This window comes from Limulus polyphemus, unplaced genomic scaffold (genome assembly GCF_000517525.1).
Source record: "Limulus polyphemus unplaced genomic scaffold, Limulus_polyphemus-2.1.2 Scaffold1578, whole genome shotgun sequence".
Classification (NCBI taxonomy): Eukaryota; Metazoa; Arthropoda; class Merostomata; order Xiphosura; family Limulidae; genus Limulus; species Limulus polyphemus.
The window spans coordinates 222,697-241,990 of record NW_013667188.1 but is presented as its reverse complement, the minus strand read 5'-3'; the positions used below and the strand labels follow the sequence as shown (position 1 = coordinate 241,990).

Below are 19,294 nucleotides of genomic sequence, written 5' to 3'. Positions count from 1 at the left end.
GGATCCTCTTTCCTTACCGACTACAGGCACCCGTGTATCACCATCTCTTGGATCCTCTTTCCTTACCAAATACAGGCACTCGTGTATCACCATCTCTTGGATCCTCTTTTCCTTACCGAATAGAGGCACCCGTGTCCCACCATCGCTTGGATCCTCTTTTCCTTTCCGAATAGAAGCATCTGTGACCCAAAAGTGCAGAGTGTGTTCTTAAGGTAAGGTAACACGAACCATAAATTCGCGGTTCACAGTCCAGGCACGCTAACTGCTAATCTACACTTAGCCAATAATTCTTTAATAGTTTGAACAGTTTTATATTGTTGTTACTGATAAGTTTTAATTGCATAGAAATGGAGAAGTTCGGTGGGTTTTTTCCTTCTTTTCTTGCTGTTTAAAACTATTTAAGCGTGATGCTACTCATTGTATAATTTTGAAACGGAAATAATGGCCATCAGAAACGGAAACAGAAAATTTCATAACCGTATATAAAAATCAACAATTCGAATTAATACGATTAGACTAGTTTCGTGGACTGATTCGACAAAATTAATTAGTCTGTGAAAGTTCAACAATAAAATATAATATGATACTTGAATTTGCTCGCAACATTACAAATAATTGTACTTTAAATATTGTTTCATATTTATAATTATTTTATTCTACTATTAGCTGGGCTACCCGTCCTCTAGACGAAAGTTATGTAAATTCATGATTAATGACAGGCTATCTTAGGACATGAAAAGTTGTTTCCCTTATACGTAATTGTAAAAAACGCCCATAAAAACTGCAAAACACAAAACGTGAAACCGCAAATTTGCATGTATCTCCGCATAAACCTAACAAACTTTCAGGCCAAATTTGGTGAATATACACCAACAGAGGCGTGGAAGTGGTTAAAAACGCAAAATGCTCATAAAAACCGCAAAACGCAAATTGTAAAACTAAAAATTTATATCTTTCTCCCCATAGATCCAATAAACCTTCAAACCAAATTTGGTGAAGATTCATTCACAGGAGGTGAGGTAGTAGTAAAAAACGCCCATAAAAACCGCAAAACGCAAAATGCAAAACTGAAACTTTGTGTGTATCTTCCCATGGACGCAATGAACCACCATACCAAATTTGGTGAAGATCCATCAACAGAGAGCGAAGTAGTGGTAAAAAAGCGCAAAAACGCCCCTAAAATATGCAAAACGCAAAATGCAAGACTGAAAATTAGTATGTACTCCCGCATGGACCTAATGAACCTCCATACCAATTTTGGTGAAGATCCATCCACAACCTGAGAAGTAGTTACATGGACATAGACAGTACTATTATATTTATATAGATTGTTGTCTGAGAAACACAACAGTTTCGACTGCGGTATTATTTAGAATAGAAACCAGAGACGTAGGTTTCAGCTTACGAAAGCATTTAGTATGTTGGAAGATTTACCTCAATATATTATAAGATAGAGAAGGTTGGATATTTGATAGAATCATAAAAACGTCGCATTCCTTTACATTATTTTAGATGTGAAGTTACGCACGTTCTGGGTCTCTTTGGACCTCGGTTCGTGCTAACCTAACTCAATGTGTTATGTAAAATGTGCTTTATTCGTCAGGAAAGACGAAATAAAGAAACTCAAAACGAGATGGCAACTTCAAGATATAGGAGACAATGTTTTATGGTAGTATTCAATTTAACTTCTCGTATACATAATGATCAAGTTGAGCTTTATAACACGGAACTTCACTATCTCCTTCCCCAAAAATAGTTTTAAGGGGAACATAAATATAATATTTGCAGTGATGCTTATAATAAAAAATATCATGATTTCGAACCTCGGTAATGTTATCTATTCCTTTATAAAAATATTGTGAACCATGGTAGTGATTCATAATAGGGATCGCCCGTTTGTTCTCGCGTATTAATATTTGATATTATTCTCCCAGCCTTCAGCAAAAATGGTTGTGAGTATTGTAATAAAACCTGGATAATATTACTAAACGCATCATTGCGTATTGTGTAAGGTAGTTAGTAAGTTTAGCAAATAACAGCGGCTGTATAACTGTTGACACCCAATCATTCTAATCTTGTCTGTGATTTATATGGAGCCTCATAATCAACTACATGCACACTTATATAGATGCGTGCAGGCCGTGGATGTAATTTAATGTTTATACGGCAGGCATGACACATGGCGATTACTAACTTATTACCATTGTTGCAACTCTATTAGTGTCATTTGTTTATGTATAGGGTTCCTGCCCTTTCAAACACGACGCTGCTGACAGGATCACAGTTGTTGTTGTTTTTTACCACTACGTAATTGATTTGGGCCATATTACACAAACGTCTAGACTGTCTCCCACAACAGAAATCTTTAAGCTGTAGTGTAAAAGATAGCACGAAGCTCAGTTTCGAGCATCAGATCGGCAATCACGGTGATGACTGATGGTAAGTGTCGAATTATAGCGTGACTGCGAATTTTATAGATACTGCAGATAGAGTAGTCATCCTTGAAGCTGACCATAAGGAATGGCAAGAGTCATGCAAGCAGAAGATGGCGATTCCAGGCGAAAGTGAGGCCAAAATTTAGTAGCTATGAATTTTATTTAGAAAATATTTAGTTTCAGATAAAGTATGCAGCAGCAACGGCCCATCAGAGTTTAGGGTCGTTATAGTTAAAGAGGGTCATAGAAGTGTCACGACCCAAACTCCATCAGAAATGAAGGGGGAAGGTATATTAATATAATCAATTCATAATTGTTAAAATAACACGTTTTCGACCTTGTAGAGTGTTTAGATGTCACAGGAAGAAAAGGAAAATATAACAACTATAAGAAATATTCAAAATGATTATCTGTATACATATGCTGCCTCCCAGTGGCACAGCGGTATGGCTGCGGACTTACAACGCTAGAATCCGGGTTTCGATGGGCAGAGCACAGATAGCCCATTGTGTAGCTTTGTGATTAATTACAAACAAACAAACAATACATATGCTTTTATATTATGAGATATTGTCTTATATTTGCATTGAATATTTATATATACATCTATACAACTTGAAAAATTCATATGGCTATCGATATATACGGCTTTACAAGTTAAAAAACTATAAAGTCTGCATGTATATATAAAGAGAGATATGAATACTAGCCAACATGCATTGCATGTATAAAATTCGTGCGGTTACAAAATCCAATCCATAGCCCAGTAGTCCCTCCAATCCAGTGCTTACAGACTTCTCATATAGCTACAGGGTATAAATTTATACATTTCACAAGCATATACATAATATGTGGTATGTTGATCATTCATGCAGTACCCTTATTAATGATAACATTATGACAATGACATCAGGAACAATAGCCATCCAATTTGTATTAAACCAATTCAAAGGTTGTCATTGTTTCCCGAGAGAGCGTCATACACCAACTACGTATTTCATTAAACTAAACTGTTTCAAATAGGGCAGTTATTATACAGATTATACAGCTATTATACAGATTTATGTTCATGATAGACATAGGAAACTAAAGAAACAAGATTATTAAAAACTGTTAATTTAAAAAGGGAGATAAGATCTTCACAAAAATACAGAAACAAGACAGGTAGTTTAAAGTGAAAATACAATCGCTATAAAGTAAACAAACAAGCTTAAGTTTTGATACATCATGTTAACATTATTTCCTCTAGCTACAAATCCCTTTCTTGACTCCATGTCTAAAGCTATAATACTTAGGATAATCAAAAATAGGGACTTTTAGCTAAGAGAAATAATGTCAACACTGCGTCTCAAACCGTAAGCTTTGTTTTTTTTTACTTTTGTTTTTGACTTTAAACTACCTGTCTTGTTTTTGTAACTTTTTAAGATACCTATTCAACCTTTCTAAATTAACAGTTTTTACTAATCTTGTTTTAACGTAATCTATCACATTATTCAAAGTTACAAATTCCCAGTCAGTTTACGAAGAACACTAAATTCATCTGAAACTGATTTCCTTTGCATTTCTAATTTTATCGTTTTTGAATAGTTTTAAATAATTCCTAATGGAATAGGTGTATGATTCAACAAAATGCATTTCGTCCAGGATGAGTGTACAAAACGTAAAAAAAAATTCTCGTTTTTGTGTGTGCTACAGGCTATAATACATTACAACCAAAACGAAGAAAAAACTTATCGTTACTTTGAAATTTCAGCGATGAAGCGAATACATTTTCTTGGTTATAGCCACGAACCCTAATATTAATTTATGTCTTGAGTTTAAAGTAGCAGTTTTGGAACACTTTCATTAACCACCCTCCAGAAAACGTACATCAAGTATACTAGTTAAACGAATCGCCTAAGTGTCACGTTAGTGTAGCCTATATAATGTATAAAGTTTAATATACTCTAATCACTTATAGTGATGGCATACATTCGGCATGTAATGTTGTTTTAATACAAGAAGGGAAACAACGCCTCTGTAGCCACAAAAAATATCAAAGAAATTTGTGGAAATGTTTTAAACGTTCGTAAGTGTCAATGATGATTCAGCAATTTTCGTTCAGTTGACTTTAGTTCTGCAAACTGATAGCAGGGCCGACAAGTTGGAATTGATATTGATGCATTGAAGACACTTCTTGAGTCTAACCCAAGGCAACACACTCGTAAAATGGCCCTGAAATTGCATGTCTCTCGTGAAACAATACGTAAACATCTAAGGAATATGGGAAAACTCCATAAAGAAAGTGTTTGGGTGCCTCACGAGCTCTCCGATAATCATCGTTTCCAACGTGTGAATGTTGCTTCGTCTCTTCTGGCGCGTGAACTATTTGGTCACCGGTGATAAAATCGATTCTCTATGCGAATATTAAACTCCAAAAACAATGGCTCAACCCTAGACAAAAACCACTTCCGACCCCAAAATCTGGACTCCATTCGCAGAAAGTGATGCTTTGCATTTGGTGAAACATCAAAGGAGTAATTCTTTTCGAATTCCTCAATCCACAGCGAAGTGTCAATGCAGAGATCTATAGTCAGCAACTGGAACGTTTAAATCAAGCCCTTCATCAGAAACACCCTTCACTCGTCAATCGGAAAAGTGTTCTTCTCCACGACAATGCACGTCCACATGTGGCACGTTTGACGCAACACGAGATTATGGAGTTGGGTTGGGAAGTTCTCCCCCACCCACCATAATCTCCAGATATGGCACCATCAGACTACCATCTTTTTCGTTCCCTGCAACACCATCTTAATGGGAAAACGTATGCAAATATGGAAAGTGTTAAAGAAGATATCGACATGTTTATTGCTTCAAAACCAAGTGATTTCTCTAATCATGGCATTACAAACCTGATTGTACGATGGAAAAGCATCATCGATAAGAATGGAGACTATTTCATTTAATAAATGTTTTGTTTTGATATATAAGTTGTTCGTGTATTTTCATCTAAAAAAAAGCGACATTAATTTTTTGACGACCTAATATTTAAATGTAAATATAAAATTACCGTATATTTTTATTATTTTTTTTCTGAAATAAAAGTGCAAGCCATCGAATAAATATAGTAAAACTAAAACAAATACAGTTATCCAACATTCGTTTACAAGTAACAAATCACTACTGCCTTACATAAGACGATTTTAGAAAATGGCGATATCCAGGGGGGGGGGGCATCGAAGTACACTGATTTGATATTTTACTAGCAGAGACACTCAAAACATTTGCGATCAAACTAGCATCTCTATTGCAGCAGTACTTCTTTAAATACAGGCAGCACAGCAGTATGTCTCCGGACTTACAACGCTAGAAACCCGTAGTGGGCAGAGCACAGATAGCCCATTGTGCAGCTTTGTGTTTAACTACAAACAAACCAGTAAAGAACTTCTAGAATAATACAAAATATTTATAATTACAGACATCAAAATCTATTTCTCTTGGGCCTAACGTTAGTTAATTCTTTGTTAAATAAGGCCAATATTCAATGAAGAGATAAATTAAATTTTTCCTTTAGTTTACTTAATGCTAAACTTTACCGTACTTAATACTATCAATAAATAATTTATAATGTTATTCTACGACCTAATGTTATACCTTTTAAAAAAACTTTAAGCTTTTTAATATGTTGTTATACAAAATTTTTAATAAAGTATATTTACATTTGCCTTTTGTTTAGATCCGTTGAAATGAAGTACGCTTATGCATTTACATAGTTCAGGACAGACAAAAACTGAGTATCATTATGATAGATTATACATCCAAATAACCTTCATGTAGTTCTACACATCTAGTTTGATTATAATACAAACCACAAGAAATACGTTGAAACCTAATACATTTTTATTCGCCGGTTCCTCCTCGTCCGTTTTATATATGAACAAGTTGAAGTACCTGCCCTTTGTCTGGGTTATGAACTGAAACAATGTGGCGTGGATGCTATGATAAATAACACAGAAATCCTAACTTTTACACAATTTACTTATAACATAACATATTATTACAGTATTCATTGTTACCTCACCAAAAGTTTTGTATAAGCTTTAAGAACTCACTATGTATATACTTAAAACATGGTATACATTGAACGATGGTCAGGGTGACTTTGAAGGAAAAGGTAGCAGCCAAATAGTGGCGGTAGGTGTGCTTTCTGTTACCCGCTTTTAATACTCAGCTCTTTATGTCCTTCCACAGTGTTTCGCGTGATTAATTAATTGACGCTCATTAGCCCCGCAAAAGTGTCTTACGGGCCGAAGTTGAAGGATTACGGGTCAAAGTAGGAAGTGGGCATAGCTCGATAAACGGCTTTTCATATCAGCCTTATTGTGGTTGTTGGAGTAAAAATTTCAGCTGGATTTATGTATTATTGCAATAGGAGCGGCCATTTTTTTCATTGTATTCCTCCATAGAGCACTCTCTGAGATACATAGGACTTTTGCGTGCCCTCCCCCACACTGTGTATTTTGTATTATAGAAAATTAAAAAAGTTTTTTTTTTGTGTAAGGATGTGGCGCCAACTATGAATGTAGTTAACGTTAACTAATGTCAAACATAGTAAAAGCTCAATAACAGCAATATTGGGGGTGAAAGTGTTGTGAACCACCATTAACATGCATTTAGTTCCATACTATCATCTTACAAAGTTTGGTTGAGATTGGCCCAGCGACCAAGGAGTAGTTAGATACTGGACAAACAAACAGATTATTGTGTTTTGGTTAGGATGTTTTTTTTAGATTCTTCATTATTTCCCTGAAGGAGAACATTAAGAGGTTGTGGTGGCTCTCTCTCAAAGGTCCCTGTCACACCAAACGTTCTCGCCCTTTCAGCCGTGGGGGCGTTATAATGTGACAGTCAATCCCACTATTCGTTGGTAAAAGAGTTGGCGGTGGGTGGTGATGACTAGCTGCCTTCCCTCTAGTCTTACACTGCTAAATTAGGGACGGCTAGCGCAGATAGCCCTCGTGTAGCTTTGCGCGAAATTCAAAACAGACAAACAAACTCTCTCAAAGGTTGCAATTCAACTTTGCCATTATCACAACATAGTCCTGGCTTTCATTGGGATACCTTTTTGCCCAATTCAGCAGCAGCAATCCTTCTTTAAACTTGATATTCTTTATATTGTTCTCCTCTAGCAGCAATATCTACAACTGATTCTTTCGCTCTTATTCTTGTCATTCTACCACGATTTCCTTCTTGTGTGGCATTCAGTTTTATCAGCTGTCTCTTTTGTTCTGTTTCTAGCTATCCTTTCCCTATCTCGATCTTGTCTTGTAACATTTTCATCAGGTGTTTTTTGTGCTCTTTTTCTTGCTATCATTTCCCTATTTTGAGTTTGTCTTGCAGCAATTCCTTTTGCTGTTTCTTACGATTTCCTTTTTTCTATCTTCATGGCTATTTTTTTATTTTTTTGAATAAAATGACTTCAAAGGTCGTTTGGGCATCTTGACACACTTAGTTAGGGGTGTGGTTTGTAAGTGCCCTTCACAAAGCTGACTGTTTTGGAAACTACAAAGTAACACTACTTAAATATATATATATTATATCATTTACTTATTGTAAAGAGACGGGAAGCAACGTGCGACCTCTTTGAGGTAATGGTGAAACACTGTGGAACTAAGGGTATACAAGTTCACTTTGTCTTCACGTGATTAATTAACTGACGGTAATTGGTCGCGTTATAGGAACTGTAATAAAGTTTGTTTGTTTGTTTTTTATGTGTAAGCGCGTGACGTCATCTGTGAATGTAGTTAACGTTAACTTACATCAAAGATAATAAATGCTGAATAACAGCAATAAAGGGGAGGTGGAAGGGGTTGTGAACCTCTCTTTAACATGCCCCTTGTTTCAAACTATTATCACAGAAAGTTTGGTTGAGACTACCCCAGCGACCTAGGAGTAGTTAGATATCGAACAAACAGACAGACACACAGATTTGTATGTTTTATATATATAAATGTACAGTTTCTGTTAGTTCTGGGAGTCAAAGTGAAAGTTATTTCGAATGAATATGATACTCAGTACTGTTTTATTGTAATTAACCACAAAGCCACACAATGGGCCAGTTTTTAGCGTGTAAATCCGGAGACATACCGCTGAACCATTGATAGGTCATTGAGTACTGTAAGTCAGTTAAATAATAACAGGTTCATCTCGCAAAGTTTTGATCAGAGCACCAAAATAACGTGAGTTAGGACACTGGTTCTGAGTGAAAGAACAAGCTGGTTTTAGAGAAATTAAAATATTGTAATACTTTTGCATTAATTACCATCCATTTCAGTGTTTGGTTCATTTACAATTTGATATACTGTTCAAAATGTTTAATGATAGCGGCGTGTCTTTGTTAATGAAGTTGACAAAGCTTATTATAATATATACCTGCAGATTTGACAGAATTTATTAAATTAGGAGACAACATACATAAATTAATGTGGGTACAAAGTAAACAGAAAATTTAGTTTCTTACAGTACACTAAACTTTTAGAAATAACACCACTTTTGTTTCCTGATGTAATTTAAAAATTATTACCGTTTCGGTTCTCTCTAAAAAACGCGTATCATAGCAACGCTGCTTGATGAGACAAAAATTCACCATCGGCTTTATGAAGCACAGATAAAGAAACAATATTTGAAAGTGTTCAACATGAATTGTTCGTGAAATACCTCACGTATACATTCAGGAAATAATAACAATTACCTGAATGTATAATATACATTCCTTTGGAAAAGCATTTGATAGTTTAGCTGTCTAAATAGATTAAAACTGTAGAACACCTGATAGCTATTACAAACAGTCAACTAAAGAAGTTTACTGCAAATTCCATCATGAATATTTCTGATGGCCATTCATTGCTATTATAGTATTTGTTTGTTGTAAAGCACAAAGGTACACAATGCACTATCTTTTCTTTGCCCACCGCGGGTATAGAAACCCGAATTTTAGCGTTATAATAATGACTTACCGTTAAGCCACGGGGGAAGGGTGTTAACTAATGAAATTCCAGACTGGACAAAAGCTATGGTATTTATAAGCTTCTTATAATTTACCTACAAATTTTGTCCATTTCTTTACTGAAAACACGTATACCAGCTCTACATCTGTTAGCTTTCATTCTCAGTAAGTATATAAGTGGTTCTCTCGTAGGGGTGATTAACTATATTCTAAAAAAACAACCTTGGTGAATCATGGGCTGCGGGGTACCTGGCGTGTTTTCTATTGCCAGTAATCAATCATTCTTTAATACCTGCTTTTAGACAGAGAAATGTTAACAGTGGCACACCGTTCTTCATAAGCCAAATTATAACGTGCAGTTATGCACAGATTGCGCAGTTATAAAACTCAGTGCCCAATAAAAGACATTTGAACATTGCTCAGTGCACGTAAATAAGTTAATGTTAATTATTATTAAGAAACAAAAATAACACAGTCGTATCACTTGTAGAGCTCAAAAATAGGTAAAAATGTTCAATGCTTTGAGACTCGAAGTTGCTTAAATTATCGCCAACTTTCGTTAAAAATGTATAAATTAAGACCCCTCCCCTTGATTTCACTGACTGGGCCACCACGGTGTATGTGCAATGAAAACCTTTCCTTGAAATATCCACTGCAGTCCCGTAAAGTTATATTTTTTAATTAAGACCCCTCCCCTTGATTTCACTGACTGGGCCACCACGGTGTATGTGCAATGAAAACCTTTCCTTGAAATATCCACTGCAGTCCCGTAAAGTTATATTTTTTGTGCAAAAGTGAAAATCTTAAACCTAGTTGGCTAAAGCTCTTGCCCAGTGAGTTGTGTATTTCAATCCAGTCCTATCTCATTTTCAACTTCTTCAAAAACCGTGGATGGATAGACAAGGGTAATATGATAAAAAAAATCTTCCCACGTACTTCAAATTGAAAAGTAAAAGCAATATCTATACATGTGTGAAACAGAGGTTGAGAAAAAAAAAGAAAAATGAGTGTGAATATTTAAAGCTATTAATTTACGGATATTCAAGAAAATTGAGATTTCGAAAAGCTGGGCACACAGTATATGTACGTTTATTATGAATACCACAACTACTAAAAAAAACTAGGCACGCAGTATATGTACGTTTATTATGAATACCACAACTACTAAAACAAAAACTGGGCACACAGTATATGTACGTTTATTATGAATACCACAACTACTAAAAAAAAACTGGGCACACAGTATATGTACGTTTATTATGAATACCACAACTACTAAAACAAAAACTGGGCACACAGTATATATACGTTTATTATGAATGCCACGACTACTTTAGAAATTAGAGTGTGTAGAAACATTTGAAAGCCAGTTTAAAAGCACAGAAACATATCTGTAAAGTTTGTAAATAGATACTTCTAATGGGCATTTCAACATTATTTACAAAAAAATATCTATTTTGATATTTGTCTCATTGAGATTAAAAATATATATATAATCTTTCTCACTAATAGAAATGCATGCACATATATTATGTTTTGTTCTCCACTCCATTGTATACATGCAAAACAATGGTTATGAACGAGCAAATCCCCCGATGGGACAGTGGTACGTCTACGAATCTGGGGTTCGATTCCCCGTGATGGACACAGCAGATAGCCCAATGTGGCTTTGCTATACATCAAATCAACAGGACAAAACCAACGAACGGGCAAACCTGAGAGGTTAAAATTTATAAATGGACCACATGGGTCGAGAGTGGCCTAATGGTTAGCGTACCTGACTCTGGATCTGCAAGTCCAATGCTCGCGTTCCATTATCGCTATCTTGGTGGTAGGTGCTTTTGACTATCTGTTTTCTCCTTAGTCTATCACTTCAGAATTAGGGACAGATAGCTCTTGAGTAGCTTAGACATTATTCCACAAAATGACTACATACAAGCAATTTAATTCCTAAAATGTTGACGAAAAACTTCAAATTGTTATCACTTTCCCTCCTATGTACTTAGTGCACTGAATAATTTTTAACTTTGAAAAAAAAATCATGTTTTATTTTCTATACCTAGTTCATTCTATTTCATTTGGAATGTACTGATAAATTAGTAACCATTTCATCAGCGATGTCATTCATGGAATTTGATCTAAAATAAGCCTTATCATTGGAATAAAATTAAGTAAGAAATAAAAACACAACATATAAAAACAATTGATATTATAATCACTAATTATTCACTTAATAAAATACAAACCGTAACATCGCAATGCAATAGCTCGATTATATATATATACATTTTACAAATTTCTGACCTAACGAACATTCGACAAATTTTCGATGCTTTCTAAAGGCTAACAGTGCATTTCTGAACAACTATTATTACTATTATTATTATTATTTGTACTATTAGACCTATAGAAAATTACACTGTAATTTTTGTAAGATTTTGTATTGCTAAGCCTAGTTTTCAACTGTGATAATCCAGCTTAAAAAAGCCTTACTATTTTACTTTTTCTTTTTATGAACAATTTATTAGTTACACTGCGGTTGGCTACAGTCCTCACGCTTCGCCAAACATGTTTAGTGTCAGAGGATGTTATGAGTTAAGAAAAAAAAAAAGAAAGGATAAACTGGATAACATCGCCATAGCCTATTCGATTGCAACTATGTTATTTTGATACAGCAACTTTTTTTTTAAATGTTCGAAAGTCATTATAACAGAAGGGTTTAGGAATTGAATGCTTTGCTAGTTTTGGCACATAATTTAGAAACCCGCTTGACAACATAGGTCCGATTCTGCATTCATAAGTGAAACAATAAATTTTAAGATTTTATCAGTTTTCGTGCGTTTGGTGACATTACGTTTTGTTTTTATTTAATTAAATAATCAATTTTCATTGCTTTATATTTAAGACACTTTCATATAGGATAACAAATTGAACAAAAAGTGGTGTCAATACAGTTCAGACTTTCTTGATATTAATTTTGTTGCTGTTGTTTTTAGCGCAAAGCTATACAATGGCTTTATTCCGCTTTTTCCAATGTGAGAAATGTGACCCGAATTTAGCGCTTTAAGTCCGTAGACTTGCCGCTGATCCATTGGAAGACAAAATATTAATTATCAAACTAAGCGAATGTGATTTTTGTATTGTATAGTTGTGAAATGAAACAAATGTTCAACTTAAGAATTGTGGAATTAATTGCAAGTTCAATATTTGTTTCTTACTCTTATGGAATTCTAAGTTATTAAAAATTTTGGCCAACAGTTATTGCTTTATTATTATAGGATATTAAACTTTAAATTTCAAGTCAGATATTATCAATACGTTTAAGAAATGATGCAGGGATCTTTTATCACATTTTTCCGAATGTTGGAGGCAAGGATTGAGATAATAAGATGCAAACTTGGCAAAGCTAGGGGAAATGTTATACGCGATAATCGTGCATCTTTCCGAACTGACTGCTCCGACTCGTTGAAAATATGGTTGTACAATTTCACATTGCTTTATAAAGTACTCATTGTACAGGATGTAAGATGTACAGGATCTGAGGTAGAAATATACGTTTTAATTAAATCTTTTAAGGTAATCACACTCATAAGGAAAACATAAGTCGCTTCATTTCTTTATTAAACTAGTTTTAATTTCAGAGGGGTGAATTTAAAGAACATTGTGAATACTCAGATATAAAAGAAACCAGTACGAAATATATCGTTATTTAACATAAATTAAATTCTTTAGTTAGTCCAGACGTTAAGTCTTTCCAAGAAAATATTATTTTTTAATATATATGTAAAATGAAGTCGAGGATATTGGATGAAGTTTACCAACTTCGTAATTAAAGTTGTACTTGTCTCTAGAGCAACATCAAGAACCGTGAAATATATTAAGTTTTGTTGCAACAGTAAATAAATTACATTTGTTATAACAATTTGAACATAAGCATTATCCTTCGGTTACATTTTCTTCGTTTTATTTTAAATTAGTCATGGCGAAACGTGCTGAATTTTAGAAAGCATTCAAATCCCAATCTTCTTTACGAGACACCTTGAGCTCGTGCTACGTTGTTCTATGTAGATAGTTTTTATGTTGCCATAGTAAATCCCTATACCGGAGGTATAAATCCCTGGGATATATATACAAGAAAGATAGGGTAAAGAACCAAAGTACAAATTACTCCAGGTTCAGCTGTGTTAAATGATATAATTAGTAAACCTGCCTACTTAGCAGCATCCATAAATTCCGGTAATGTCTTTCCACGTCATGCGCCGGTATTACTCTCGTTGTTCATCAACTATCAACCAAGATTAGTTGTTATTATACGGATGTTTCAAATTCTCTTAACGATCGTTTCTGTGGTCGATGTAATTTCCGAACAAATGGAAATTAAATATCGACATAACTAAATGCACATTTTATGCTAATATCGTCTGTAAACATGTAATTGCGCGCTTTGGTGTTTTATAATCTCTATTTCATGTTGTTTTTTTTTCTTTCTGCACTTCTGTATCTATGTTTGTGTTCTTCATTTACCTTTATATCTATCTGCGTTTGTCTAATAATTTTATATTACTGTTCTTTCAGAGAAATCATAGTAAACGATACATATCCGATCTTTATCTCTGTATGTAAGGATATACACTTCATTTTCTCTGATTATTTGTGTATATCGTTACCGAGATCCTTTTTTTTACCGGGTTAGTCCGTCTTATCGTGTATGTTATGTATCTGTGGAACTAATGTCTTACACTTGAATTCATTGCTAATTCACATTTCTAACATAAAATTATTATTCATATATTTTTTACCTTTTACTCACTTATCTTGCAGCTTCCCCCTCCCGTGGCTCAGCAGTAAGACTGAGGGCTTATAACGCTAATGATCGAGTTTCGATACCCGTGGTGGACAGAGCTTAGGTCGCTTAGCAAGAACAACAAATATATTGCATGTTTTAGATGGATGAGGCGTAATGAATTAAAATATAAACCGTACATCTTATGTGATTTAAATGGATGAGGCATCATAAAATAAAATATAAACCGTACATCTTGTGTGATTTAGATGGATGAGGCATAATGAATTAAAATACAAAACGTACATATTGTGTGATTTAGATGGATGAGGCATAATATAAATTAAAATATAAACCGTACATCTTGTGTGATTTAGATGGATGAGGCGTACATAAATTAAAATATAAACCGTACATCTTGTGTGATTTAGATGGATGAGGTATAATAAATTAAAATACAAAACGTACATCTTGTGTGATTTAGATGGATGAGGCGTCATAAATTAAAATATAAACCGTACATCTTGTGTGATTTAGATGGATGAGGTATAATAAATTAAAATATAAACCGTACATCTTGTGTGATTTATGCACTGTTACTTTGAAAATTTTAAATTTTCAACAAATTTTTTAAGCATCGGTAATACACAAGATGTAACTTAAATACTGTGTAAATCCTTTAGTCGGGCATGATTTTTTGTAGCTATTCCAAATGATAGCATATGAATCTAGTGTTTAATTAAGAAACCAGAGTGTAAATAATAAAACGTGTTACGTTCCTGGAAGAAATTAAGTTTCTTTTTTAAGTTTAAACCAGGTATATTTTTATCTGTCTAAATTTCTAGTGACAGACTAGACATATACCGTGCTTTCTTCCTTATAATGTATGTGTTTTTGTTTTTTTAACAGTAGTTATTTTCATATTATTATTATTCTTACAGTTAAAGCTAGATTCTGGCTCATATCCAGTCGTGGATGGATATAATCTAAACGTGTTACTTGGAAAGTAGTAGGAGCCATGTGTTTCAAATGCTTACAATACCTACTGACAGCTAAGAACTATCCAGAGAAACTACACAAAACAACATTTTTTAACTACTTCATTTCCATTTTGCCCTTTAATTTAATTAATTGGGTCTAGTTATCCCTTCCAAAATGCTAAAATAATCACTAATCGGTTTACTCTGGCTAAATCATTTATGGAGTAAAAAGTTTCAATAATTAGATAGTTCGAGAAACTACACTTGGAGAATTTTAAATGAATTTTGAGATAATAACTGCATAACAAAGACACTAATCAGCGTGATATTTATACTGAAATATGCATTATATATGTAATAAGCACGATAACAATGAGTGTATTTAAAAAGAAGTAATAATAGGTATGAATTGTACAACTATAACTGTATAAATAAAATTAGTAACCAATAGGGTTATGTTAGACTACAGTTGCAGTTCCCAGTTTATAATTCTTCTAGTTAGTCCATCACTCGAAGTTTGTGGAATAGTGTCTAAGATCTGTGCTTTTCGTTCAATGTCAGAACAGCTCCCCCAGTGGCACAGTGGTATGTCTCGGACTTAAAACACTAGAAACCGGGTTTCGATACCCGTTATGGGCAAAGCCCAGATAGCCAATTGTGTAGCTTTGTGCTTAACTTCACACAATAGTAATAATAATAATGTCAGAACAATAGTCAAAAGTGGTTTTTTACTTTTACTTCTGCTTTAAAATCCGTTAAGGACTGAATAAGAAGTAATGAAAAATGGTTTAAATATTAACGTGATTCTATATCGCATTTGTAGGACTAAATAGTTTGAATTTTTGTCAGCTTGAGGATTCTATATTATATTTTCAAATTACGTAACTAACAGTTCATATATGCATTTAGTTGTGATTACAGCTTAGCAGCTGGTGAGTTGTTGTGTTTAGTTGTCGTGGTTACAGTTTAGCCGCTGGGGATTTGTAGTGTTTAATGTCGTGGTTATAACTTAAAAGCTGAGGATTTGTTGTATTCAGTTGTCGTGATTACAGCTTAGCCGCTGGGGGTTTGTGGTGTCTAGTGTCGTGGTTATAGCCTAGCAGCTGGGGATTTGTGGTGTTTAATTGTCGTGAGTACAGCTTAGCAGCTGGGGATTTGTGGTGCTTAGCTGTCGTGATTACAGCTTAGCAGCTGGTGATTTATGGTGTTTATTATCGTGATTACAGCTTAGCAGCTGGTGATTTATGGTGCTTATTATCGTGATTACAGCTTAGCAGCTGGTGATTTATGGTGTTTATTATCGTGATTATAGCTTAGCAGCTGGTGATTTATGGTGTTTATTATCGTGATTACAGCTTAGCAGCTGGTGATTTATGGTATTATGCGTAAAAATCAAACCAGTAATCGACTAACTAAGAGGACTAAGATATAAAAATTATCGTCTAACGTCATGCTTCTTTACAATTCTAAGTGTACACGACTTTTACTTTTGGCTAGTTCAGAGGTTGTACATCGTCCCCTGGAGTAAAGCTAATAGCTTAGTATTCTGTTACCACTCTCTGAACCTGGTTTGAACTTATCCCATTGTAAATATTTCATTGATGAAAGTCACATGATCGAACCGTATTATGTCGATTACGTAACTTATAAAAGTTCTACTTGAATAGCTTTCTAACCCTCATCACGGACTTGTTTAGACGTGGGTAATCAGCTTACGGTGACATTCTGATACAGTCAAGAGAGAAATCTTTGATGACACATGAAGGCAGTACAATAAAACATAACAATATTGTGTCAAACATTGAACACAATTCAGTAAATAGAATCGCGAAGGTTCTCGGGTAATATCAAACGTTCTTCAAAGAGACTGAGACTAATAAAAACCAAATATTTGAACAGAACTACCTATTATACTGGTTGAATCAAGTCCATGGGACACCCTCTAGCCTCTTGGAGCCCACATTACATATCAATAATGTAAGTTTGCTCCAAGTGTCCCATGATGTTTAGTTACACCCCTGAAGATCAACATATTTTAGGATTTGAATAACAGTCAGTACACAACAGTGACAGTTACTTTTAACGGGGAGTTTGAAAAATATTTTTTGCCAGAAAAATTATTCAAAACACAAAGATTATGAAGGGTTTTAGTTACCAAAATATGAATATTTTTGAGTTCTTTCTTCATAGTTAATAAACAACAATGAAAGTTTTGGTGACAGTAATACAATAAGTCTTCGAGAGCTTGAATAATATTTAATAAACAACTACGGAAATTTTGATAATAATAAGTTAATAAATCTCCCAAGGTTTGTGTAAATGTCAGCAGGTAACCATCAAGGTCTTAGAGAGAAAGATGAATGAATAAGGACAGAAATAAATTAAAATAAAGAAATAAAAGTAACTGAAACAATCTAAATGTTAAATAAATTCAGTTTTTGGTATTTTGAAACCATTTCCTACAATACTAAAATCCTTTTACTAATCCAAGACCATTGGTTTCATATTTCAGTAATGTTTTCATGTACAAAAATCAGATTCTGAAGATATACGTACCACCATGTAGCTTGGACGTCGCTGATCAGATTCATAGAGAACATCAACACCAACATGTTTAGCCGCCAGGTCTTGTCTTCAGGATTCATGATTAAGTACAGAAATCTGTCTGATTTAGCAAACGTCTCTTGTCCACAACGTGTTTACACTTATCTGCATAACTAAAATTCTGACAGTATATATATATATGTGTGTGTGTGTGTGTGTTAAAGATAAAAGTCTGACAGTATATATATGTGTGTGTATGTGCTAAAAGTAAAAGTCTGACAATATATATATATGTGTGTGCGTATGTTAAAGATAAAAGTCTGACAGTTCTCCGGTTCTTGTCTCGGCCTTATGTTTCACTTTTTTCATCGAACATTAGCAATGAAACTCAAAGGGATTGGATGCGCTATCAAAGACGGTTTCTTTGTTATTGTTTCTTTTAAATGTAAATATTTAAAAGTTAATAAAAACGTGAATTGTGCGAAAAAGGCGCTACTACATTTCTGCTCCCTTCTCTCTTATTATGGAAATTCGATTGCATTTTACTTGGCTGTATGGTTGTTCAAATATCTACAGAAAACTTGGCTGTATGGTTGTTCAAATATCCACAGAAAACCTGGCTGTATGTTTGTTCAAATGTCCACAGAAAACTTGGCTGTATGGTTGTTCAAATATCCACAGAAAACTTGACTGTATGGTTGTTCAAATATCCACAGAAAATTTGGCTGTATGGTTGTTCAAATATCCACAGAAAACTTGGCTGTATGGCTGTTCAAATATCCACAGAAAAACTTGCTCTTTCTAAATAGTAATTTGTATTTTGCAGTAGCTCTATGGGAACACGTTTAATTCATAACCATATAGATTTAACAAAATTCAGTCCGACCAAGGTGGGAAATTTTATATTGAAATATTGTCATCCGATGTCGAAGCAGATTAGCCCTACTAGCCGTTCACTCTTATGATCCGATGTTGAAGTAGATTAGCCCTACACCGTTTAGTCTTATGATCCGATGTCAAAGCAGATTAGCCCTACTAGCCGTTCACTCTTATGATCCGATGTCGAAGTAGATTAACCCTACTAGTTGCTCACTCTTATGATCCGATGTCGAAGTAGATTAGCCCTACTAGCCGTTCACTCTTATGATCCGATGTCGAAGTAGATTAGCCCTACTAGCCGTTCACTCTTATGATCCGATGTCGAAGTAGATTAGTCCTACTAGCCGTTCACTCTTATGATTCGATTTCGAAGTAGATTAGTTCAACTAGCCGCTCACTATACTTTTCAGCCACCATGTGGATTTATTGTGGCTCTCAGAATTCTGCTCGCGCAACGGATGCACACGATAACCTCCAGCTGCTTTATGTAACCAATAGGAGTTCGCGCGTTTGTCACCCAGGCAACTGTCAAGTTTAAGCATTGTTTATAGTGCGGATGTTTTTGTATGAAGAAAGTCCCGGCCAATAGCGAAAGCTATATTTTCTTATTTAGAACGACTTTTATGGTGCACCTCCTCTCTACTACTGTAAATGAGTCTTTTTCCTCTAAATGTGGTTCGTTTGAAAT

The 19,294-nt window shown here is 34.5% G+C and overlaps 1 protein-coding gene across 1 annotated transcript in view; it reads right to left on the bottom strand.

The window, feature by feature from the left end:
- Positions 1–19,019, bottom strand: part of LOC106464173 (protein Wnt-2b-like) — a 47,549-nt gene extending 28,530 nt beyond the window's left edge. The window contains exon 1 of the mRNA XM_022391861.1: positions 17,740–19,019. Within this exon, the coding sequence (XP_022247569.1) occupies positions 17,740–17,828 (89 nt within the window). The 5' untranslated portion in view covers positions 17,829–19,019. The remainder of the gene's footprint in view (positions 1–17,739) is intronic.
- Between the last annotated feature and the right edge of the window lie 275 nt (positions 19,020–19,294).